The 27,366-nt window shown below is 40.7% G+C and overlaps 1 protein-coding gene across 7 annotated transcripts in view; it reads right to left on the reverse strand.

The window, feature by feature from the left end:
* znf536 (zinc finger protein 536) overlaps nucleotides 1-27,366 on the reverse strand; it is a 190,286-nt gene that overhangs the window by 13,066 nt on the left and 149,854 nt on the right. The window contains exon 8 of one of the 7 annotated variants that reach the window (XM_047579910.1): nucleotides 544-3,141. The exons of the other annotated variants lie outside the window; for them this stretch is intronic. Within the exon in view, the coding sequence (XP_047435866.1) occupies nucleotides 2,987-3,141 (155 nt within the window). The 3' untranslated portion in view covers nucleotides 544-2,986. Of the gene's footprint in view, nucleotides 1-543; nucleotides 3,142-27,366 lie in introns of those variants that run through there. 7 annotated transcript variants of the gene reach the window in all.

Below are 27,366 nucleotides of genomic sequence, written 5' to 3' on the forward strand. Positions count from 1 at the left end.
AAAGTCAAAGGAGAGGTGTCTGATTTTCTCATCTGTGAAACAAGCATGTAGACTTCTGCTTGTTAGTCTCACTCTAGACAGGTTAATTATAGCCGTTATGAATTTATTTTCGAAAGGAGTAGGAGTGACAAATAAGCCTAACCCAGAGACAAAGGCAGTGTGAAGAGATGGGAACAGAGACAGGGATGAGGGAAGAGATAGAATTGTCTGCATTCGCTGCAGTTTAAATATCTGATTCATCTTTATGTTTGTCACGCGGGACATTCGTGTGTATCCTGTCATTCTCGTATTTTTCCCTACAGCTTACTCTTCAGGCACCTTTGGGAGACAAAGTGGTGCAGACAGTAATTTAACTGTGTATATTCGACGTGATCACAGTCTGCGGAGTTTTCCATCACGTTGAGGTAATAACTTGTGTCTGAAGTGATGGGACAGCCCTGCAAACAGTTCTGATCACACAGTGATGCTCTGACACAGCAGATGGGCTTCCTCATTCCAAAGCCAGAAGACGATATGAAGAAATTAAAAACATGAAACAGGCCGTTGATGTCCAACAATCCATTTTTTTTTAGTTTGAATACATTTTATTTTTATTATAAGTACAGTTCAGTAGTTACAAAACGAAGCATCTGCCATGAGGATACAGCAAAACATAAAGAGTGTTCAGCTCACAAGACAGGTTTTGTACATAATATGTGGAGTGGAATGATCATTATAGCTGGTTCTGAGAAGGAGAGAGCCCAAGCTCAAATCTCACCCTTAATCTCTCATCTTTACACGTCTGGAAAAAAAAGAAATAGGGTCAGATGTCGAAGCCACTGGTCAGTGCCTCCAGCAGGATGCATCTAACTGGTTAACTTAGACCCCATTTCTAAACCCCCTAAACTATTACTTCTCACATTTCATATGTCTCACTCTTTTAATTTTATTTTTGAATCCCCTCTTTTTCCGGCATATTGACATTGAAAGAATGGTTAATTGGAGTCTACATAAATCAAATGAAAAAGGTTAAAATAAATCAGAGGCTGTACTGCGGCAAAATCTCCTCAAGTTGGAATTTGAGCACTGAAAATCACCCAGGCTAAAGCAGTAAGGGGCCTATGCTGTAGGTCAGAAGGGGATTAGCATACAAAACAAATCTGTGAAACAATTTGTCAAAGCCACATACAGTAGAGAGGTTGTTCAACTAAAAAAAAAAAAGAAATATTATATTTGGACTGTACATACCGCATTAGACTTTTCTCTGGGTTCACAAAAATGATGTAGAAACATTTCACAATGCCAAGGGACACACAAACACACACCTTCATTTTAGTTAGTTAGCTAGTTCTGTACTGTATAGGTTGGATTTATAATACTATCACAGTGCAAAATACTTCTGAGAATCAAAACAAATGAAAGAAATAAGAAAGGATAAGTCCCTCTATGCATAATGGATTCTGTATATATGGGGGCAAATATGTTTGCAGCACAGGAGACGATTGTCATCTTTTTCCTCTTTTTTCTTTTTTTTTTTTGATCAGTAAATGGACAAGGCATTAATGTACAGTACATATAAAAATTAAAAATAAAATCAACCCTACATCCTACAGTCTAGCACAGCTACATAGCTTTGTAGAAGCAATAACAGATGACTTGTATCTAAGGCTATACACAATATGTCTTTTTTCCAGTTTTATGTTATTTTTTTCTCATCTTAAAGTAAATACATCAAACCATTTTCAGTAGTCAGTAACACTGTGCAACAATGATAGGTGGCAGTATTTTACAAACATTTGCAACACTAGAGTCCTTGAGGTTGACATAAGAGATGAAGAGAAAGGGATGGAGTGTAGTAAAGAAAGAAACTGTTTCCACAGTTTTTGATATATATATGTATATATATTTTTTCAGTTCTTCATTCAAAGTAGAGAAGAATGCCTTCAGTTTGATTATGTGGCCATTTTAACTACTGTCACCTCTTTCGTCTTGACACGTTTTAAAACTTCATTTTTTTTTTCTTCACTTTTTTCAGCTACTGTATGTCGCTCAGTGTACATTAAGCATCTATGGATGCTGGGTTGAATGATACAGAACAAGAAAGAAAGACATAGGGATATACTGTAGGTGCAGAGGGGTATAGTATTATGGATACATTTAGGGAAGTCTGAACGTTCATTATTAGCACCACCATCATCAAAGTCAACTACAGGTATGTTTTTAATACAAGCAATACCATATTATCTCTGGAAACTGGAAACGTGTTGTAGGTTATTAAATGGCAGCCTGTCTTTTGTTAGCTATAATCAGTGTGAAGCATGGCCGTGGGACATAAATAGTGAATCTATGACAGCCAATGGACGAGCCAGAAGTGGCTGGTTTGACAGGAATGTGCTTGGTCTCTGTCAACAGTCTGGTAAAGTTGGGTTTCTATTCATCTGTTGAGTACATTTCACAAGGTACAATATAGTGGTGGTCTGTGAACTTGTGAAGTAACTATCACCTCCATTTAACAAGAGAAAAGCATTTAATTAAGCACTACACTTGAGTCCTAATTAAAAAAGACATATCTTTCTAGCTCAAGGAATGTATCAGAAATTGCAGGGCCAGTTACAAGAAGTGCTAATCAGACAGGTAGTTTCATAAAAGGAAAAAAAAAAAAAAAAAACTTGTATAAGAGATAAGACAACAAAGACAAGGGGCATTCAGACCACAGGAGACAAAACAGGAAGGTTGGTGTCACTTTGTTTAGTGTCCAAGGATGCTTGCAAAAGTCATTAGGTCCATCTCGAAAATCCATCCCCCAAGGAAACTGTCCCAGACTTTTCCGTCATATAGTTCTCACCTTCTCTCGACTCTGACGGTAGTATGTGTTTTTTTTTCATCTTAAATAAAGTCTTTGTTATAGTGTATTCCTTCATTTAACCTTCATCCTTCTCCTCCTCCACATGATCATCGCCTTCACCATCATCATCCTCATCATTCTCTCTTGCTCCGGTGTGGGCCGTTAGTCTCTGTTTACAGCATGGGCGTCCAGCCCCTTGGGGTCGCCTAGGTTATGGTTGTTAGGGTGGTTAAGGTCGTTGTTAAGATGGTTGGGGTCGTGGGTCAACGCGGGGTCATGGGTCATGGGCTGGTCCTCCTCTCCTACCCACAGATGCACTACGGCCAATGAGAGAACAAGAGGCAGATTAGCACCACGGACCCAACACACCGACCCCACCCTGCAGCATATACACACACTGACACACACACACACACACCCTTAACATTGCATCATATGGTCAGTGGATGGATTAGATATTAAAGCTGGTCAGGTTTACACAGTGAATATGTGGAACTAACTTCATTTCATTAACTTTAAAGGGTGACTTCACTCATCTGTGTTAACTTGTTAAACATAGGGGGGAGAATATCTGCATCTCTTCCTGTTTGTCACACTTCTTTTGGATAAGTGTCTGTCCAGAAGAACTGGCACACTATTCTTTTTAAAATGTACATGCAAGACTTGAAACAAGTAGAGGAGTTGATAATTGCTCATTTAAGTGAGCTGATACCTGGATTCACATACTATAAATACAATGATGTACACACATTATACAAAAGAAAAAAAGAAAAAAACACTAGCAGTCCCAAAATGTACTGCTTTTGCAGAATTTCACGGCCATAAGTTGTTATTCTGAATGTTAGTATATTGCTGATATGCAGTCAGTATCTACAAAAGTGGTGGACCAAATGAGAAGTGCATATTAAACCACTGTGGTTTAGTTGCATTGCATTCTACTGCGTCCGTGTTATTCTGATGTAACTATCTGCAAGGCAACACACTGCTTTTTACTGATTGTACGCAAGGTCAGCAGAGCTACAGTTTGCACCATCTACTGTACACATCTACCATTTATTTCTTCCCAATTGCATTTTCTCTTCTTCTGTCCACAGAAGACTGCTCTGCGGTTTTGTGATAGGACACTCAGAATAGTCATACTTAAAATTTTCGATGCTAACACATTATACTTATGACAACTGGAGTTGGTTCAGACTTGTTACAAGTAAGATGGTTGGCTCAATGAGTGTGACAAGAAATGTGACAGTGGGTGAAAAGTGAAGTGATTAATTCTAATAAAAAAAAAAACAGTTTTAAGTCTTTGTGAGACAGTAAGAAATGCATAACTGTAATTAGGTCTCACAGCAGCGGCCACTAAATAATACAACCCAGCTCCCGCCTCCCCTTCCCCTTCCTCCTTCTGCACTTTCATTCCCTCCGTAACTTCTTTGAAAATTATTTTGCAATAAAACACTGCTGAGCACATTTGCATGTCATGTTCTTTTAAAGTGGCGTTATGAATCTGACAAAACCAAATTAAAACACGGGTTTATTTGAGCTGTGCTTTCACAAGTATGGAAATGGATATCAAAATGAAAGGACGTGCCACCGTAACAGAGGGAAAATAAAGAGCTAATAACATGATAAAACATCTCTCAGATTCAGCACTCGGTAATAACTCCCAGGCTGTCTGTGCATGGAGTGAACAAACACTTGTATGCCTTATATGTGCTTCTGCTTTTAATGCTCTGTATTACTCACGTCAGGCAGTTCCAGTGATACTAAAGGATAATTACAAAAATATGTTTTATTGAAATGATATTGGTAGGAGTGGTGGTTGAAAAATTGGAACATATAAGATAGAATCTAATTCCACTTTTCTAATATTCTACATGAGACAAAATGCTATCAACATGATTATCCGTGAGTCAGTGCAGCATTGTTCAGTGAAGTGTTGGTCTCTGTTATAGTCAACGGGTGTTTACTCATCACATTCAGAGTGCTACGGCAACAATAGGATTTCATAGCCGACCGTGACCACCAGATGGCAAGCTAAGACAGTAAATGAGACACAGAAGCGCATGACTAGATAAGTGAGCATACCTCCCCGTATATTAATACCAGTCCCCTTTGATTCCTTAAAACATTAATACATTAGAAGTTGCAGCTAAATTAGAAAGTGATTTAGTTAAACCGTCCTTTAAAGAAAGCTAATTTGATCATGTCCCTGTGATTTTTTTTTATTTTTAATGTTATGTGCAGGAGCCACTATAACTAAAATTAACCAAAGATAAAGTTTCCTTGTTTAGAAGCTTCAAAAAGTGTTTAGTCTCTCCCCAAGGGCACTTCCTGCCTTTGACTTCCCTGTAAAGAAACTTTCTGTAACGAGCTCCAGATTAGGCCCCATATTTGATTTTCACTGTTCATTAACTAAGCCACCTGGAATGTTATTATTTAAGCATGGTGCTCCTTCTCCCCAAACAACTGCCGCTGTGAGGGGGGGAGAGATTTCCTGGCCAACTTTATAGATTTAGCATAACTTCCCCCTCACAGTTTTTAATTTCCCATTCGGGTAGATGGCAGATGCACCTCACAGACACAGAAAACCTGCCTGGCATTCATTTATCACATGAATGCAAGGCTTATCTGTTTGTCTCCTTCATAGATTTTGCCTGTCTTGTGGGGGGAGGGTGAGGGGTGGTGGTGTGCGTACGTGATGCCAGTGTGATACCGTAATCAGTATCACTAAAAATTCTGTACTATTGTTTCACATGCAATGTAAGGAAGTGCATTTGAACACCAATCTATACAACACAGATGGGGAACCACAGCGGACCCTAAACAAAATGGAAAGAGTCAGTTCGCCCTCTTGTGGTGTGTTTTGAGATAGCAGATAGCAAGACGACGAGTGGTTATTGTGGAGAAGAGAACCTGGGAAAGCAAAACATATGGTGTGAGGACACACAGCTCCAGGATCCATCCACTGTTAATACATGTGTCATGCTTAACAGAATGGATAAATGGAAAGGAGGATGGAACAATGGCATACCACTGCACTCTGAGCATGTGTTGGGGACCGATTTGGGGATACGACAGACTATGTGTGTGTGTGAAAACGTGTGAGTGTCTTCTCACAGGGATCACAGACAAATGGCCAATGTCTAAGAAATGCTGGTGCCTCTGTTTCCTTCTCCTTTATCCATGTGTGCTGACCGTCAACATACAGTTTTGAAATTAGGCATAAAGGTATTAGAAAACACACTGCTCTCTGTTGGTGTCAAAGAATGGTGACACCGCCTCGACAGTTAGTTCACCCGTATTACAAAGAATTTGTCGCCCGCCTCCTTGGATTTATTTCGCCAGGTTTTGAGAAATCTATCTCAACTCCACTCCGATGGAACGGGCTGAATAAAACGTTGTTTGTGGTGCTCACAGATCTGTTAAAACTGCAATCCTGATAATGAAAAGAAAGCGCTGCCAGAGCACAGTGTCACTACCGCCACTAAACAAAATAAACAGATTTCTTTTTCCCGTCAGTGCTGTTAAGAAACTTATCTTAATTCTACTACACCTCCACTGTATTAGGGTGGAGGCAGCTACAGATTTCAAGATCATTTTAAATAATTGACAAACTGTTCTGCTTGGCTCAATAACACTGGAGAAATGGACAACATGAGGGCTACTACAGAACATTGGAAACATTACAAAAAAAATAAAATTAAATCTTTGGAATTACCTTTAACAGCCAGTAGGCACAAGTGGGTCTGCAAGAATGTGTTTCTTTGATTTATTTATTATTTTATTATTTATTGTTGTATCCTGTAGGTGCGAGGAAAACTATAACTTCACCTCCAGTGTACGGTGATGTAGCTAGAGTGGCTGAATCAGTGATTTAAAGTTATGCTCCTCAATATATCAGGCTAATCTTAAAATAAATAAATAAATAAAAAGACTTCAGGCATTAAATGTAACCCGAAAATTGCCTCATTCCTACATATGAATATACTTATGAAGAGTGCAAAAAGAGCTCTGTGAACTCTCTCCATGCCACTGAAGGTGGCTCTGGCTTCTTTGTTCCCTCTCCCAGGCATCCGGGCCCTACACTAGCAGAAACTGTTGTTCTTGGCACAGCCTTGCTTCATTGTACAGCCCAGTATTTATAAATATGTAAATACGAACAGCACCAGGCATAACACAGCCCGCTTGTATACACCGAGGAGGAGCGGCAAGGAAGTGAGCGCACCCCTTTGCTCCCCCCCCCCCTTTCCAAAATTGTATTTTTAGATGGTTTTAATGAATACAGGATGTTTATAGTTACCATTCCCTGTGATTCGCACAAAAGACTAGAAAAATCCACATCCACACTGCCACCCCTCCTCTTCACCCTTCTCACCCTCCCCCCGTCCCTCCGCCAATCCCTCAAAGCACTACTAAAGAAGAAGAAGGAGTGAGTGGAAAAAAAAGAAGCAAATTTGTGGTGAAACGCAGCAGGATTGTTGTGCTCTCAGTCTGGTTTCGACTCAGATCCTTATTAGACAAACAGAGTGCGGCGTTAAGGTGCAACAAAGAGTGACGAAAACTCCTGTGTGCGGGTGGAGAGTGCAGTGGGGAGGATAGCGGGAGGAGGGGGTTGTGCGTGAGAGAGAGAAACAAGACAAGATGTGCAGCGGAAAGGTTCCTTAAGAAGCGTCTTCAATGCGGAGCGCAATTTGTGTGTTATTTCTGTTTTTTAAAGTTGCAAAAATAATACAAAAGCGAAATCAGCATGTGCGAGGAGTGAGTAAAGAGGGTTACGTGTCTTCTGTTGTCTGTGATAATGCGCTTTTTGTGCGTGATGACTCCATGTCAACTTGCTTGTCAGTTTTGTTTTGCTGCAAACTCTTGGGTTTAGTATGAGGTGAGGTGTGTGACAGGATGGAAAGATTCAGAAAAGGAGGAATGGAAAGGAAAGCAAGTAAAATGTAAAAAAAAAAAAGGAAAAAATTAAAAATGAAATATATGAATGATTGTAGTTGGAGAAACACAATGAAGTGAATGTTAGTGGCCTCTTTCTATCTTTCGCTGTCTGTCTCCAAAACTATTTCTGAGGCTAAAAGATTGCCGGCTTGATAATACCTCCGCTGAGCAATTTAAGCCCAAACACTCTGATGCTACAATCTGTCTTCTCTGCCTGATAGCGCTTTTCTCTCCTCTTCTCTCCAAATTACTTTCTTTCATATCTAATTATATTTGCTAATGATCTTATAAGAGAATAATGGAATGTGCTTGATCTATTACCTTTTTTTTTCAATACATAAATACAATGCGGGGGAAATGACTATTGGAGACAGGAGGAAATGTTTTTTTTTAATGTTTTTGATGAGAGGGAAAATGAAGCTGGGAGCTGCAGGGTCATTAATGGGCGATGAACACAGAGGTCATCTCTCACATTCTCTTTGACATTTCTCCCATCCGACGTGCAGAAACAATCACAGCCTCATCCACACTTTCCATTTTGCCCCTTTGCTTTGCGGTGACTCTGAAATCTTTCAGATATCTACCTCGAGTCACTTTGATCTGGGGAATGGAAATGTTGAACTTTGTTAGGTGCCAGTTCTGTGCAACTTGTTTCTGGTTGTATTTTAAACCTGAATCCTAACAGGATATAGCACAGCATATGAGATGAACTTTCAAAATTGATATTATGATGAGCTAAGTTTGAATTCCTCTCGTGGGAAGCTGTAAACTTGCTGAAAAAATGTCCTCCTTTGTTATTTAGTGCGCAGAAAATAATCCTGATGCTTTTGCGAGAGGGATCAGTATAGTCCAAGTAAAGGAAGCTATTTTAGATTACGCCTGGCTATAAAATTCACCACAAAACATAAAAAAAGAGATTATAAGGAGACAGGAGTCAATAATACAAGTACGTCACCGAATAAACTGTGAGAACTTTGGTGCAAAATCCCACAAGAAAAATAATAGTTCCCTGTTCAAATGATAGCTTTCTGTTCTTCAGCTTATACTCACAAAATCCATTGGCCTTTTAACTGAATAGCTCTTCTCCCTTTCCGTTGCCAAGCCCCTGTCCCGTCCTGTCCATCCCTCACTCCCTTCCTCTTAAGCCGCTTCTCTATCCTCCATTCTTCCCCAGTTTCTCTTCCCCCTGTTATTTTTTTTTTCTCTCCGCAGGCCTTAGGAAAAGCCAAGCCATGACAGGCACTCTAAACCCCCTGCATTAATGGAAGGAAATGGCATTCGATCCCTGTTTGATCTCCTAATCATTTCTGCTGAAATGATAATTAGTGCCATTCCAATCCTCCCATGGAGGAGGACAAAGGGATGGGCTGAGGGGGCAGTCGGTAAATACATAAATAGAAAAAAAATCCTCTTGCTTTTTAGACCCCAAATGACATCTCTGTCACCAAGCCGGGCATGTTCACAACCAACAAGTGCTTTCCTCCACTGTACATTTCTCATCCTTTACACACAGAAGGGGACGTACACACTAACACACAGTCAGACACAGAGACACAGTGCCTGGCGACTGCTGTCTGTGATTCTTTTCAGCTGACATAATCCTGATTGATTCGTTCAGCAGATAAAAACTGGGTCCACTTCTGCCCTTTTACTGGGGGGGCTGGAACATAATACGTCCTTTTATTCGGCAACAATGTAACATAATGGCATTGGAATGTGCAGGGGAAAAAGGCCACATCTTAAACGCTTGTGACACACTGTACTTTGAAGAAGCATGTAGTTCGATGTAAAAAAAAAAAGAAGAAGAAAAGGGAAGAGTCCCCAAAATAATCAAAGAAGAGAAGGAAAAAAAAGTGACCATGAGCATTGCTTCTATTAAGGTCAAATTAAGCCTGTTTTATTTCACTTTTCGTCTTCTCTGAGTGTGACTAAACAGTTAGACACTTCTGTGTGTCTGCTGTCCAGTAACTCCATGTTGGCTTTCTTTTCTCAAGAGGAAATCCGTGATTGGAACTCTTGAGGTCCTACAGTAACTATCACTACCGTCCATTCTTTTTCTTGGTTCAGGGGCAGGAATACGTGAGGTCATCGCCACACACTGCGGCTACTGTCCGTCCTTCTCCTTTCTTTTTAGGAAAGCTTTGTGCTTACATGAGCTCATGTCCTTTACTCATTCTCTGTGACACAAACAAAGCTGGTGGATTCTTGTTAGTGCCCTCAGCTGCACTGGAATGTAGAAGTGTTTAGTAAAACGTTAGACAAGGGCTCCTGACTGAGCAGCACACATGTCTGCAGCTGCTTTTAAGTTTCTCTTTAGTCTGATTATCTGTTAATAAATATGTCATCTTACAGGACTGAACAGTACAGGGATTTTGTCTTCTTTCTTACCTCTGTGCAATATAGTGTGTTAAGGAAAATCAGACTGCTATAATCTTTTGTTATTGTACTACTACGTAGCAACAATCAGAAGAGAAAGAAGATAATGGCATTGATACATGGAGCTGTATTTAATTATGAAGTCCCCTGTCATGACCTTTGGAACTGAAATTCAATTTGCATCATCTATGACACTGACCAATCTTACCACACATTGCAAGAACATCTTGGCTGTTGGTTTTGAAGTGCAGCACTAACAGACTACAGAACACAAAGAAAGCAGACGGCTTTCCTGCGAGTCAGATATATTAATTGTAGGCGCTAATCTGCAAGCCGCGGCCCTCCCTGAAGTGGACAGTATTTTCCGCACCAGCACGGTGGCAGTGACATATCTGGTTACTAATTCGGTGTGGCACGAAGCCAGATGGGAGATGGGAAGGAAGAAGGACTCTGTTGATTTGCCAATGAAATGTGTCCCCAAACCCTTCCATTTGACTGCAAAAGAAGAGGAGGACAGACAAAAGGAGTGTGATGACACATTATAGAGGATGTAGATCACAGTGGGAGGAGAAAACGAACTGGAGACACAGCGGCAAATAGGACAATATTATATAGGGCAAAATGCATATATAGGGCAACAGTAAGTGTGTTGCTCAGCTAAAGTCTTTAATACTCACTCATACATGGACAGGAAAATAGAGAATCAGAGTAGAGAGGCACTTCTCCAGCTCAAATAATGAAAACACAATATCACGCCTCTTATTAAGTATAGACACTGGTGAGTCTGTTTCCTCCACCTCTGAAGACTTTTCCTTAAGTCCCAGCTATCGTGGTTTCAGAACAAAGGTATCGTTTTAAATATTTACATTTGCTGGACTCCAGGAGATCGGTCAAATAGAGTAAGAGGCCCGGAACGAATCAGGGAGAGATAAAAAGATGCACATACTGAGATGAAAAGAAGTCGGAGCTCTACAGAGGGCGATTAATGTAACAGACTGACAGACGGGAAAGTAATAGCAACCCATGTGCACAGCTATCATAGTTATCATTTATAATCACAGAGAACCTGTCGCTGGTTCCCAGCGTTCCCATGGCGTGCAGGGAGTTTTCCCAACCTTCCAAATGTTACAGATAAATAAATGACAGCAGTTTAAAATGGGAGGATAGAGAAGGCTCTGAGGACTGGGTGGTTGGTTGTAGTGTCAGAAAGAAAGAGGAGGAGGAGATACGGGCTCTGTGAACAACTGCAACATGTGCATCAATTTGGTATACCAAGGTGCAGGCACTTGCCATATGTTAAAGCTCCAGCAGGCAAGATTGTCAAGATACATGGAAGGTGAAACGGTTTCTGATTGCTGCCTACTTCCAGTGCTTCTTGGAGTGCCTTTAACGCCATTACTCATTATCAGTGTGTTTATGATATGCGAAAGAAAAAAATAGCCCCACACGTTTCAGGCTCCTATCGTTATATGAACACTGCGTTGCTGTAGAAAGGTCAGAGGTCGGTACAGATTCTAGTCCAGTGTGTTTGAACAGTGTGATATCATGCAGTTGGGTATAGATAGCCTACCACTTCTGGCACATCTCAGGTGTCATGGAAATGCTCTTTTAGCTTTTCATCACCTGTCATTTTTACAGTGTTAAATGACATGTGAAATGGTTAGGATTACAGCTAGGGACAGGGGTAGGCAGTGGTCCATCAAGATGACTGATACCCCACAACAAGACTTGGCATGTTACTCATGCGGTTTATGATGATACCAGGTAATACAGACGCTAGGCTAAGCTAGGTTAATACAACATGAAAAACTATGAGCAGTATTATACCAGAATTATGAACCAGGCACAGCAGGCCCTGGATTTCTATATGTTCCATAGCCCATAAATTCCAGCTGTACTACATAGCAAGAGCTTTTACATAACTGTGCTCTCCCAACATACAGAGCGTAAAATAACAACCGCACTAGAAAAGTTCTGTTTTTAATACCTAATCTTGTGGCCCTGGATATAGAGGAGGCCTTTACTACTTTATTTAGTGCTCTCACTGCATTATTTCTTGTTCTTTAGTCAGACTGGTTCAAAGACAAACAGAAGACCTAGAAGCCAGGTCTATTATCTAAACAGAGAAACACAGGATAGTTAGAAAGCTATAAACAACTTAATCTAGTTTCAATCAAACTTCACCAAATCAATGTGTAAATCTTTCCCACTACACTGTTTGTGAAGAATGTGTTAGTCATGATCCTGCCTTCCATGCATCCCAAAACAGTTTTTGTGTTACTGCTCCGTCATGAAATCTTCAAACTTCACATGATCATAGCAGGGGGGCTGCTACTTTTAGTATCAATGTGACAGATACAATCAGTGCCTAGTAATATTAAAATTAAAATGAATGACCTTTATTAAAAAATAAGGCTATTAATAACTTTAATCACCGTATAATGTGCCATGTATTGTTTTTTGTTCTACATCAGGTTTTTCTTTTGTCATGCCTTTGTTTTCATTTTAGCAGACATGTGAAGACGGAGGCAATTGCAGCAGTTTAGCATTGCTAATAACCCATATGTTTCTTCCTTTTCCTCCCTCTGTTAAGCTCTCCATACACACACTTTCCCATCACCACTTCAGCTTTCTTTGATGTAAAGCGAGAAAAAGGCAGAGGAAGTGAGAACTAAAAAATGTAGATCACCTGGCTTCTGTTTAACACGCTTTCATAGGCTTTCAGTGGTCTCTGATGATTCAACAGTTGCTGCTACAAACATCTGCTCGCTGCTCTTAGCAGATCTCAATTAAGACTCACACAGCCGGGCATGCCATACCTTATTTATGTTTTTTTTTTTCCACCGTTCCAATCAAGAGAATGAGGCCAAAAGGTGTGAGAAATCCCACTCAAATACAAATGTTACGAGGCGGAAAGAAAGAGACGTTGAGAAGAGGTTGGAGGTGCTGGCGAGAGATTTATAAAACGACGGATTCTTGCCAACACTGGCAGCACTTTTAAGAAAATAGGAGCAGAAATAAAAGGAGCAATGACAACAAACACAGACAAGTCGCAGCCTGAAGCCCTCCCTCATCTGTTTCCTTTTTTTTTTTTTTTTTTTAAATGGCACCCATAAGAAAGAGACGATGAAGAAGAAGGAGTGAGTGTTGATATGATTATGTAAATGTAAACAGGATTTCCTGCCGACTGGAAGCCGTTTCTCTCTCTCTCTCTCTCTCTGACCCGTTCTCCTTGCAAATCTTCCATTTAAGACAAATTCCCCCGGGGAGGCCGCTCTGCCGTTACTTAACGGGATAATTATGATATACGAAACCTTTCCAAGATCACCCCACCACCCCCACCCCCACCCAACACCCCTCCTCTTCCCCCTTGTCTTTGCCTTCTTCCCGAATTGCTCACACTCTTTCTATTTTTCTTTTTCCGTGTTCCTCACTCGCTGTCATTTCCTCTCAGGCCGTCCCTCTGTCTTTTGTCTGTCCTGGAGAGTAATACTGATCTGCCTTTGAGCTAGAAAAACCACAAACCTATGTTCATCTGGTGGGTTTTGAAGGCCTGTTTGGACTATTCTTTTGCTTTGAAACCTTAAACGCTGATTTGATAGTATGAATGCTAATACAAACAGGACACGTATCAGAAGAAAATGTACAGAACTTTTCTTTAAATTAATAAAATAAATATGTTGCTATATTTATTATTTTATTTAAATTTTTTTCCTGAAAACACATGCATATACTGTAGTACTTTGGCTTCTGTTAAAAACTTCTTTAACCCTATGCTCATTCTTAAATGGTTTCATTAATGGAACCATCTCCACCTGTCAGTGTTGCCAGATGGGAAATGAAGAAATATCATCATTTAAAATGATCGTATTTTGACCTGAACTATAGTGTGTACCAAAACAACATGGAAATAACCACACACAAGCATAGTGCATTTAAAATCAAAGCTATTCTATGTACGAGTAACTGCAATAACCTGAGGAATAAACAAGGAGGCCTGGCCATGAATGAAACAGCTGCTTTATTCATTGTCAGTCAAATGACAAACTATCGTAGGCCCTGAAACAAGATGCCAATACAGTCTGGGCGAATCTTCCTAACCATAGATTTTCAACATTTGTTTTCTACTAACTGATAAATAAACAGCTAAAATGTGTGTGTGTGTGTGTGTATTTTTTTTGTTTTTTTTTTTTTAAATTACATTAGCTTTCATTTGTTACATTTGTAGAGTTCTCCTGACCACCTGTTAAGACTGCACAAGATTTGAATGTTAATATTTGACCCCGGTTCCATTCAGCTGTGGAAGTATTCTTTCCCATTAAATCCTCCCTCTCACTTGGACCTTAACGCCATGACCTCACAGTGGAAGAATTGAGCAGCAATCACACTGTATTCCACATTTCCCCACTGTGTGACTGTGTCTGCACATGTGTGTGTGTGTGTGTGTGTGTGTGTGTGTGTGTGTGTGTGTGTGTGTGTGTGTGTGTGTGTGTTTGCATGTACGGATTACTATCCGTGATGTACTGTATTTACCCTTCATTCTCTCACAGCCAAGGAGTCTTTCAAGAACAAAGAAACACACACTTATGATATGAAGACTCATAAATGCAGAAGACCGAGCAGAAAAGCTGCTCCAAACATTTCATAATGCAGACGTACAAGTTAATTGCCATTCTTCGTGGTTGTTTGGTTCCTTATTTACTCCTACAACTTTGTTACAGAGCCACACGTCAAACTATTTACACGCTGGTGTAAGCACTTACGGCTACGACTCTTTTTGCTTGACAACGGCCATAAACAGAAGAGTGAGAGATCAAAACTCTTCATCAGAGAGCGTGACAGATGACAGATATGGTAAGAGATTTTCCATGATCTTCTGCACACATGGGGGGACTTCAAGGGATGGAGAGAAGAAAAATGAAGGGGCGGAGGAGGTAAAGGATGATAACTGAAAAAGAAAAAAGAACTCAAAGAAAAGTTTCTTTCCACAAGAGGTAGTGCAGTTTGAGAAATGGCCGACAGAAACTTCCTACTTACAATAATGTGTCTGATCAATTATTTATTACCAAACAATGTATGTGTGTGTGTGTGTGGTGGGACAGTAGATTGTGTAATAGTTTTGAAAAGGTGGAACATTATTTTTCACATTGTGGGCCAGACATTGGTTAAAATGCTCTACTAATTGGTAACACAGATGTAACCAAAGCCTCGCTTCCTGGACCTCTGCTCTGAGTGCAGGCAGATAGGACAGATGGCATTAAAACTTTGTGAGAGTGTAGTACGTAATATGTTTTAGCCCTAAAGCACATTTGTGATCTCTTAATTGAGTTAAGTTTTGAAGGTAATCATGTTCATGGTGCATTTATTACAGCTTTAAAAAATCTTACTCAATAAAGTTATGCCAATTAAGAGAATATAACATATTTATTAAAAAATTAACATCCAATTAGTTTTATATTGCTTTGCTGAAATGAATAGTGGCCTAAACTTAGTAGAGTTTTATGTTTTATGATAAATTCAACAATTGTTCTGTCAGCGATGTAAACATTTCAAACATTTAAAAATACATTATTTTTGCCATTACTGTCTAATTTTGTCTGTTTGGTAAAGCTTTGAAGACTAAAAAAAAAAAAAGGTGAACAAAAATAGCTATCTTAAATCAGCTTTACAGTAACAAACTATTTCATTAAGATAAATGCTACAATCCAGTTCTGATTCTGATGTGCTAAGAATTAATAAGCATTCTCTGTTTGCCTCCGTGCCTCTCTCCTTCCCAGAACCATTGTTTTGCTGTTGAAATCCATAGCATTTTTCTTTTGTTCCCCTCCTTTCTGTAAGCCTGCTCTCTTATTTTCCCAAGGCCACGAAACTTCAGACATGAGAACCCTGATATAAAACCAGGGAAATTTACCTGGGATTAGCAGCCATTGACAAATAACCTTGGTGATAGATGCACAGTAGATTTGGTTCAAAGCTCTCCCGGCAGCCTCAAAAGAGATTAGTTCACTTCTTATCAGGTCAGCCTTGTCGCCTGGGAAATGTGTTTAAAGTCACATTGATTTATTGAAAGATTCCCCAATAAGAAGATATCTCTAGACTTAAGGAGTGTGTGTGTGTGTATGTCTGTGTGTGCTTCCGTATGTGTGTCATGTGAATGAGTGCTTCAAATAAATTACACTGCCTGTTCAAGCTTTAAGAAAAAGAAAAGCTCCAGACAAAGACATTTTCAGCTGCGAGCGGTGCGCTTCAAACTAAAAAAGCGCTTCTGGATAACTAGTGTTGAATACTGGCACTAGAGAAAGACACCGTCTCTTTCGCTACCTGTCTTGCTCACTCTCTCAGTCTCTCTCCCCATTTACCCCATGCTGGTAGTGCTGCTGAAAACAGTGATTGTACAGTGGTGATACGCCGAGCGACACTGACAGGGAGGTATAATAAGGCCTCTTTGTTCCCCAGAGAGAGCGAGGTAGAGAGACATATAGATAGAAGGGGGACGGGCAGGGCTGGGAGGGGGGAGCTTTCATTTACACTATTACCTTCTTAAGCGTGATTATCAGGCCAAGGAGAAGAGGACTGTGGGAAAGCGGGTGGGGAAGCCAGTGAGGGAAACGAAAGATCTGACACGTCGCTCACCACGTCCATTTGTGGGACAACATTCTCAATTCTCCTCTCTTTTGCACACAAGTCTGCCTTGTAAATCTCACTCCTTCATCTTTTATCCTGATTATCCTGACTGTTTCTTCAGTGTTTGTTAAGCACACTTTTGCCAGTGTAAAAGAAGAAAATAAGTTGGTTTTGGTCTTGGGAGAAATGTGTCTTGAAGACACAAAGGGGATCTGTCTTTTCATTTACCAACCTTCCTATATATTCCTAACATGCCATCAATCCTAGAACATCAGTCCAGCCACTTCCTTGCTGAAGATACAGTCTACTTGGAAGTGGCTGTCGTTCACTACTCCATCCAGTACTCCTGGAACATCCTTTTGTAGCACATCATACACACATGCTAATACATCTCAGTCTAGTTTCTGAGCCCTCTCTGCATGTTTCTCATTGTGAGCATTGTTTAGTGGCCAAAACGCAGCTTTATGCACAACAGCCAGGCTCTGAGTTTGGCTCCAGAGATTGCTTGGATTCCGGAGACACAAGCAGTTTGCTCTCAGTTGTGAGTTTTTGTAGCCGCCCTCGATAACCCCTTACCCCTAAACCTGACCCTAGTCCACTATTAATTTGCGTGAGAGAAACTTTCCTTAACAAGGCCTTCATCTGACAGATTCAGCTGCATTCTGAATTGCTCTCGCTCTTTTCACAGTTCAGTAATTTCTCTCCAGTTAACAAAATATCAATGGTTCTCATTCCTCTTGAGCATTTCACTGTTTAATACCTTTTATCTTCAGAAATACAGTCTCTTTCATTCTCCCCATCTTGCATGACAACTGTGACAGGCTTAATAATGTGGAACAACCTCTTTAAGTAGGTTTCCCTACAGTTAAGATCATCAGGCAGACCAATTAACAGCTCTATCTGAAATTGATCTAAAAAGCTGTATAAAATCATGTTTGACTTGGTCAAAACTTGTTGTTACTAAAAGGTACCCATTCTCTTTTACTACTCACTCTGTATGTCTTCCATAAATCTTTCCCTTTCTCCAATTTATGTGTCTTTCTGCCTCTCTCAAAACCACCAAACCTCTATCGCTCTCCCCCTCCCTGCCTTCATGCACATACCTCCAACCCTCCTTTTTCTGTCTCTCTGTCAGTTTCCATGCTTCCTCCATGCCTTCGTCTATCTCTCCCGCTGCTTGCTTTTAACTCTTGAGGTCATCCGGGACCCCTGGGCAGCTATCCCAGAATGCTGAGCCGGCTAACATCCTGCAGAGTTGCCTTCTGGACAGAGCAGACAACCGAGCCAGGACTCGATCGGTACTCGGACTCAACCATGTATTCTGTCAGTGCTACACCCTGAAGAAACAAGGATCTTCAAAGGTTCTTTGGTAAGGGTGGCGGTTCTGTATCAGATTGCAATAACTACAGCAAACCTTTGACTGAACGCTATGCACGTAGTATTGTGGCATAAATAAATGAAATAAGTTATTCACTACCTTCATTTTTGGACTTGAGTCAAATCAGCATAAGCAACCAATCAAGAAGACTGGCAGCTTTACTGGCATCTTAAAGGTGTTTTACCTTGTGTGCCAGACAGCTTTATTGCACAAAAATAGATTTCTTTAGAACATAATATACAGTAGGCACAAACAGCAAACCGAGGTAGTGCTCTGGGTAGACAGAAATAAGACAAAGCAGGGTCAAAGGAAGTATCACCATTGTGTCAAAGAGAAACAAGGGACAGGGAGCTGGAACTTCGGTGGAAAGTAACTGAGTAAACATTGTAATAATAGTATTTAAATAAGTTTTGAAATGTCTGATTATTTCCATCCTAGCCCATTTGGTATTTGAACTTTTTGAACTTCATAATCAAATATTGTACTCCTTTCCTACATTTGGTGAAGTTCTATAGTTACTGAGTAGTTTACCAATCACTTGAAAAACTATGTTATATAACCAGACAGGGTATGCCCATCCAAGAACTATTATTAACCGATTGTCAGGAAAATATTTTGGGGTTAACAAAATACAATTTTTCCCTCTGAAATAAAAGCACCCAGAACTTGTATCAGGTATCAATAAAAATTAACTTGTCCCTACAGAACTCTACTGAGGACGTATCCTATACTTACACTCAGTGTCTTCAAACTTAAATAAAAAAATATCTGAAGTACCTGGCCCAGTTTTTTATACCCATTTGTAATTGTAGTAATTTGTTATGTACAGGAAAGGGTAACAAAATCCCTTCTTGCTCAACATCGCATGCCTGGAACACTAAAATTACAAGATTGAACACAATGCAGAAATGTGTATATCTGAAAAAAACACACCACACCACTGTTGAGTTTCAGAGAAGTTAACACAAGGGCTCATGTCTCTGTGTCACTGCTCAAGTGGAAAGCTATAATTAGCGATGGAGTCGTTGCCTGAGTAGTTCAACTACGCACAAAAACATGCAACAACAGTGGGCTGCTTCCATTTAGAGTGGACGGGTAATAATAAAATGACAAGGAATCAGTAGTCAGACATCAATGTTTGAATGTCCCACACCACACGCACACGCTGTTTCGCTGCCTTTTTCAATTGAAAGGCCACAAGTGTACCATATATGCAGTATATATTATGTACCAATACATTCATGTGTCTCTCACAAAGTGTGTGTGCATGTACGGTGTACATCTATACGTATCCACCCAGAGTGCACATAAACAGGCAAACTAGTGATCAATACGCAACAGAGAGTGTCAAAAACAATACTGCAGCATCAGGGCTTATGTCTATAAAATGCCCGTGTTTATTCAATAAACAGGAGAAAGAGAGGCTGAGGACAGACTAGGCCTGCTCAACCAAAGATGGATGTAGAAATCAATCTGTATGCCTCGCCTTTAAAACAAATGAGAAATATATTGCAACAAATTGTCCCTTCCTAATGGCCGAACATGAGCACATGCATTTCTTACATGGACTTGCAAAGAGAGCCCCTTTCATTTGAAAAGTTAACTTTGATGTTTTTATGACTCTAAGTCATCACCATTATTTATTAGTTTACCATAGATGAATTGGTGTCAAGATATGTCCACTGACAACTAGTATTTGTGTACTATTGCAGTACATCAATACCAGCAATATCTGGGTAACACAGAGACACTGATGCCATTTCTAAATGCATCAAACTGGGAGAAGTAGGAGAGAATTTCACAATTTACTACAGAATGATGTTAGGTGTGGTAAGAGAAAGATGTTTACATATAAAAGCATGATGCAAGATAATATGAACTACTTAATGTATATTACAGACTAGTTGTCACTGTAGGGATCATCAAAAAATACAGAGAAAGTTTGGAGGCAAACTCATATTCCACAGTACATTTTTTTTATTTTTTTTCAAATGTAAAAATTCAATCCTTGAAGACCAACCCATCACTTAATATAATGATATTTCATTTCATGCTGACAATGCCTTTTAGACATCCTTTTCGTTCTGAATATAAAAGCTATCTGTCATGGCTTCTGTTATCACAGAGGGACAGCAAGAAAGTCTGAGAAAGACCAACAAGTAAGAGGGATGGAAACACAGAGAAAGAGTGAGAGACAGAGACGGTTTCATTGGTCTTGGAACAAAGTGTGTGTTTGTGCGGCGGCCAGCGTCAGTCAAGAGCCCCATCAAACACACCGGTGCTTTTGGACACAATGATATCGACAGAATGTCAAGAACAACAGCAACTGACAGGGAGTGTGTCGATCTCTTTGTGTGTCTGCACATCTTGGTATGTGTGTAGCATGATTACACCGGTGCATCTTTGCTTTGTGTGTTTACGTGTGTGTGTGTGCACGCCTCATCAAAAACAAAGGAATCCAAATACACGCTCGTGCATGAGCATAAATATCACTGGCTGTCAGTCAACTTCAAACAATGCAGCTGTAATCTATGATAACACAAATACAAGCAGCTGTGGGGAGCCTGAAAAACTGCCACAGCAAAGAGCACAGGGTGAACCCGGTCTTGTTCTGACCATTCAAGGCGGCACACTGAAATCTAAGTGTAGCAGGGGATTGCGAAGAGTTGCTGGTTAGATTCCAACTCAGCCTGTACCTCATTTGGTTTGAGCTGATGAGTGTCGGTGGCCTACCAGACTGTCAGGACATGTAAACACCACAAGGACTCCAAATCCCAGAGGTCTGTGCTCTGCTCAGAGTCAAACTGGGTTCTGCCTCTCATCAATAATCCCAGTTGTCAGACCTCCCTGTCGACAAGGAGCAGATCTACATGTACACCCCCTTCAGCACCCTTCCTCTCCCACACACACACATTTTGTCTTTGATCTCTCCCCAGTGGATATATTCTATTTCCTATTTTCGTCATCACCTGGTTCTAATTTACAGGTCATGGAGGGAGTGCTGGATCAAGCCAGGCTAAATAGCTGTCACTCACATCATCACCACTGCTAACTATCAGCTTCTCTGCTGCTGAAATTTACGTCTCCATCTTTTCCACCTACGCAGAATGTGTTATTGCCCATAAGAAAATGTTGTGTTGAGAATGATGAGCTCTACTCACAAGCCACAGGCTGCACACTGGTAGCAACAAATGTCCTCTTTTCCCAATAAACGGTTTTAAGGAAACAATCATTTGGTGTGCAGTAAATCACGGTGTGGGAAACATTTCTCAGTGCTTTTCCAAAGAAGGGAGACGCACAGCGCTTTAATGCACTACTCAGGGAAGTACAATATCGGATTTTGACCTCTAGATGGTGCTGATCTTTTAGATGTGTGATTCGGAGTCGCGGTGGATCTGCATAAGCGCTTTGTGTGACAGACACAGTAGTGTGTGCAAACAACCCGTGTGTGTTGTTGTACTGCATTTTGAGTTCAGGGCACAAGAACGCCGACATACATGCTTAAGAGTCATTCTGTATTGTGTATTTGGGTGTATTTTTTTATTTTATTTTCACAGGACAATAAAAACATTAATTTGCCCTGAAATCATTTCTGACATAAATGTAGAGCAGTGCCCATTGGAACCCAGTAATGAAGCATGCGGCATCTCGCCGGCTCCTAATTTGACTAGTTAAATGACTCCATTACGTGTCTAACAGACAGAGGCAAATCATTTCTGGTCAGTTGAGGCTCACTTACCCGCATCCTGGTGTTGGGGAAATGTCTGTGTCTCTGGCTGACTGACTGAGTGGCTGGCTGGATCTGGCTCATTCTCCCTGCCACTGCCTTTTTTTAGTCTTTTGATTGGCCTTTTCTAAAATGGAGTGGTGTTTAAAACACAGCCAATACACCCCACCAGAAAATGGTATATTGCTTTAGTTTTGCACATGTTCCTGGCTGCTCTTTATTTCTCCATGTTAGATGTATTGTGAGCTCTGAAATAATCAAATTAAAAAAATACAATTTGTTATGTGTGGAAAAAAAGTGTTCTCTGTCTCACATTCACTCCACATCAGATTCTATTTTTTGATACCAATTTGTGTAATTATATTCTTGTCAACAGTGTTATTTGGCATCTGACAGAGAGACAGATATAGCGTAAGAGATAGAGAGAGGCTAGAGAAGATTAAAATATATTGAATTATTAAAAGGACTACCTGCTGTCCATCACTGTCACTTAACACATGTAGAATGTGAAGTGCCTTCCCAGCAGCCACTGGGTGGACATCTGTTACCACACACACACACACACACACACACACACAGCGACATCCCAAATTTCTACATTCAAAGAAGAAAATAATTAGTTCTGTTGTTGCTAAAAGCGTTGACAATGGCACACACATTGCAATGTATATGCACACACAGAGCATGTCACCTGCCGTCTTTGCCCAATTCCTTTGAGACTGTAACAATCAGAGTTGAATCCCAATGAACATGTGTTGTTGTTTTTTTGTACTTTTTTTTTTGTCATCCCTGCCACTCAACAGGGTTAGCGAAACTTTCTCGAGTCTTTAGCACCAGCCTGACCCTTATACTTGATGACTGGAGACAAGACACGACAGCCAATAAATTATCAAACACACCAAACCCGGGCCTTGTGAAGAAATGCACTTTTCAACAGTCGTCATTATGATGAGCTCAAAATTCAGCATGAATTCAGCAGATTCACACTAAAATGCGCATTACAGTTGTTGTGATATTTCCACGGACCTGCATTATTTATATTGAACTTAAGGGAGAAAAAATTGAATGCCAAAATGTGCTTCTAGTAAAACATGATAAATTTATAGACCTGGAAATGGGGCACACAAGGAACATGCACAATGGAAACAACTGAGTGAATGTGACAGAATATAGCACATATGCACATAGGCTTTATACAGTAATCTATGGTACACCTGTGTGGCTCATCCCTTTTGTTCTGTATGTTACAATAACACACACACACACACACACACACACACACACACACACACCCAGTGCCAGATTAGCTGTATCCACTCTGGTACAATCTTCCATTACACTATGTACCCTACTAAGACATAAGACGTACACTGATTAGCTTTGGAAACATTCAACCTTATGAACCTTGGACTTGCAGCTTGGCACATTCATGCATGTCCATGAAGCCTGACACGGAATCCTGCTGATTATTCTGTTGGATGTGATGGGGTGATGAGTGACATGCCTGCATTGCTGATAGCAGTCTGTCTGAACAGATTCATGCCAAAGGCATTGGTGTGTGTGTGTGTCTCTGCGTGTTTAGGAAGTCATGGGATGCTTAGTGTGTGTGTGTGTGTGTGTATGTGTGTGTGTGTGTGTGTGTTGGGGTGGGGGGGCAATTAAACAAAAGTGCTTTGAAGTTGGTCATCTACACTAACATAGACTCTCCTTCAAATCACATATTCATCTTCTCCCATTTGATTTCCTCTCGCACCCCACCACCCTGCCCCCCAACCACCTCGGCACACTGTGTGTCAATAATACTACCAGCTGCTCCACTGCTCCTGCTCTGTGTGTGTGAGACGGATAGAGAGGCAGGTAGACGGAAAGGGGGAGAGAGAGAGACAGAGAGAGAGAGAGGTCTAAGTCTGGTGGACATAGAGGGCTTAATGTGATAGGTAATTATGTAGTCTGATCTCACATACAGGATTTAAGAGCTAACTATACCGGCCGTCTGCCAGAGACACACACAGTGATGTCTATAAATAACTGTCATATGACAGTAAGATAGGCAGATGGATGGCTAAATAGATTGATAGATACATGGATAGATACAGGCCTATAACTCCATTCTGAGCGCTAATATTTCATGACGCTGTGACAAATAAAAAGCTGGGTCAACCATGGCCTTATCCACAAACATGTCCTCTTTCAGTTAGGGATAAAATAACACAATTTAAAAAAAATATTCCCTACACATATAAGGGACGGGGACTATGAAATTTTTTTTACCTTATCAATTAATCAATCATTTAGTGTTACAAATATTAAAAGAAGTGAATCTGTCCATCATATATTCTTGAGTATTGTAGAACAATAATAAAACAACTATTCTTTCGGGTATTATGGCAGATCAGTTATTTCAGTTGTTATTAATAAATCTTTTCTGATAATTATATATCAAATAATTCTAAGCATGACATTTAATTCAGCGTATTATTGTATGCTTTGAAATGATAAATGACCTCACTTGAAACGTGTTGAAGCTTCTTCACTTCAAGTTGTGATTTAATTTTCGTAAGAACAAAAAATGCTCTTTTATCGATCAGCATGTTATATTACCACTACACTCAAAGAGCCCAGACACATTTAGAAAATTAAAAGAAGAAAAGGAGTTAAGGTAGGTTTACTACGCATTATATCTTAATGCAATTTACTTTCTGCTGTTTCATGATGCGTACAGTATGTTAGGAAAAAAGAAAGAGTTTTAAAAATCACGGAGAAACCCAAGTGATGGTTAAGGAAATGTTAAGCGACAGTTTTTTTTTTTTTTTTTTAGTTGACCTGATCACATATTAGGGATTGAAGTAGAGGAACATGGGTTGACCTTATGAAGTCCAGCAGAGGTGTATTTTTTTGGAAATGCTTTACTCCCTCATTATACCCAGTCTTCATTTCCCTCTCTCACAGCCACCCTCCTCAAGTCCTCCCACTTCCTCTTCCTCCCTCCTCCTTTTGCAGCGCCGGGGCGCCCCTGTCGTTTGTGTGACTGTTGATCCTTGCAAAGAGGACAGATCAAATATTTCTCCTCCAGTGTATGAGGCTTTCCGCTGGGGCCTTGCAGATATGATGATTGGGGCTGACGGATGGACGGGGGCCCTGGGTTTTGAAGTCTGAAACAGACAGCGGTGGCTTTGATAGCCCCCGCTCCTCTCGCACTGGATCACCAAAGAGACCAAGCGAAAAGAGAGGAGAAGAGGAGGAGGGGGTTAAGGAGAGGAGGGTGCAAGTGAGAGCGAGTGGGGAACAAAAGCATCTGTAGAGTGGTCAGGGCTGGCGGCAGCGGCAACAGCCGCCGTCAGAGGCTTTTTGAAGTTTACACACTGCTCTCCCCTCCACTCCTTTCCCTTTTTCCCCCCTTCCTCTTCTTCCTTCCCCAAAAGCCTTCTGCTTCCCTTGTCCTTGAATGCTTCTTTCTTACTTACTTGAGTCATCTCTTTCCTACTCGACTGTGATATCTGTATACTAGACACAAGCAAACGGCAGCTCACTTTGTCCGTCTCGCTTCCTTTCCCGGGAGAATCCAAAACCCCTGTCACTGCAACCATCAACCATCATCCGTTTTTTCAGCAAACTGAAACTTTGCCCAAACCTCCCAAATTAACAGGAGCAATCATTCAAAACAAACAAACGCATGTCACTGTCAGCACTAATGAAAACACTTTACGTCTTATAGGAGGCCTCAAAGTTTGCACAGATAAGAAACAAGACGGACTAGTGGGAGAAATGAAACATTGCAGCCATAAAAACTGAGACTCTACAGATAAATAGACAGACAGATGTATAGAGAGTTTTACATGTACAGTCTTTTAGGAACATGGTTTTCCTGCTTCCAGGTGAACATATGTAAGTTTGCTATTGTGCTACAGGTTTGTATGCCTCACTGGGACCTACTTCCTTCCTTTGACTCTACCTTGCTCTCTAACCCATTAGAAGCTATACTGTACCTTACTTAAAATAGCTAACATCTGGCACCATAAGCTACTACTGGTCATTCCACATCCAGGACTGCAGCGGCAGAAAGTAGAGAGTAGATTGGCTGATGAATTTAACTTTTCATTGGTAAGTATAAAGAGCACATGCGCTCAGATGTTTGACACAAACTAGGGGGAAATAGTAAGAGAGAGCTAGATTTGAGAAACTAGGGACACCTGCGACTCAATTCATACATGTTTGTTTTATGCAAAAAGAAAAGGTATGTAAACGTGTTCCTTCTATACATTACAGTGTGTGCAGTGATAGCCGCTGACACCCGACAGATGGCTTTTGTCAGGCCTGGAGAGCAAGAGTTAACCCAATCCTCCGCTCACCCTCCCTTCATCCCTCTCTTCTCTTTAAATGTCTCCCATATAAACAGATTTTGTTGCTGCTTAAAGTGGGCTCAAAATTAAAGCGTATCGTTTTACACACATATTGCATGCATATTACGGAGCCCCAGCTGGTGGCAGGCTGCTCTTAAGAGCCATATGATTAAGTTAGAGGTTGGGGTATCCGATAAGATTTGAGCTCTCTGCCTCTCTCTCTATCTCGCTGCCTATTTTACTGCAAACTTATTAAATGGAGGAAACGACATTATTTTTTTCTGAGTGTATGTGTAATTATTGTCACACACCTGTGACTCCCTGCCATCCACGACAGGGAAGAAGAGAAGGGAAGGAGGGATGATGAGGAGGGGGGTGGGGGGTGGAATGAGAAGAAATGTCGTTGAGAGCAGCAGGAGTCCTCGTTTCAGGAAAAAGGGAGGAGGATAAAGAGGAGAGGAAAAACAAGAGAGCTTGTTAATCAGGCGCTTTCTGTCACTGGCTGAACACTGATATCCTAATGATTCACGCCGAGATAGTGACATCACAAGGGAGAATGACAGAGAGACATAGAGTGAGAGAAAGAAAACAAGAGGGAGGTTGCAAATGAAGGAAGGGGAGATGACAGCCCCAAAAAGGACAACTAGTTTTGCACAGACAAGATGACAGAAAGCAAGAAATATTAAAAAAAGACATAAACTGGGAAATGTCCCTCTGAATCTGTCGTCGCATTCCGCACAAACAGGCGCTTGTTTAATTTGAACAGAATGTTTCTCAAGGAGCGGCGTTGTGAAAGTTTTCCAGCCAAGTTTCAATCTGTAATTTTTTTCCCTCTCTTTCTCATTTGCCATTTCCCTCAGCAGACCACCCCGTTGAAGGCAGCAACATGTGATATGATCCTCAGAAGACAAAGGAAATTACCTATTAAGAGGGAGAGATGATCTTCCTTTAGCCATGCTCCAAGAAAGTGACTCACGATGTTGTAATTGTTTACCTTTGACTTGGCCCATAAGTCTCTCCTCCCATCTCTCTCTGTTCAGTTGTAACATAATATTTTGCAGCGCTGCTTTCAGAAGCCCAGCTCTCACTCCTTTTTCTTTTTTCTTTTTTTTTTTTATTCCTCTATCTGTTTTAACAGGACAGATGTCATCGCCCCAAACAG

This window comes from Mugil cephalus, chromosome 3, assembly GCF_022458985.1.
Source record: "Mugil cephalus isolate CIBA_MC_2020 chromosome 3, CIBA_Mcephalus_1.1, whole genome shotgun sequence".
In the NCBI taxonomy this organism is placed as follows: domain Eukaryota; kingdom Metazoa; phylum Chordata; class Actinopteri; order Mugiliformes; family Mugilidae; genus Mugil; species Mugil cephalus.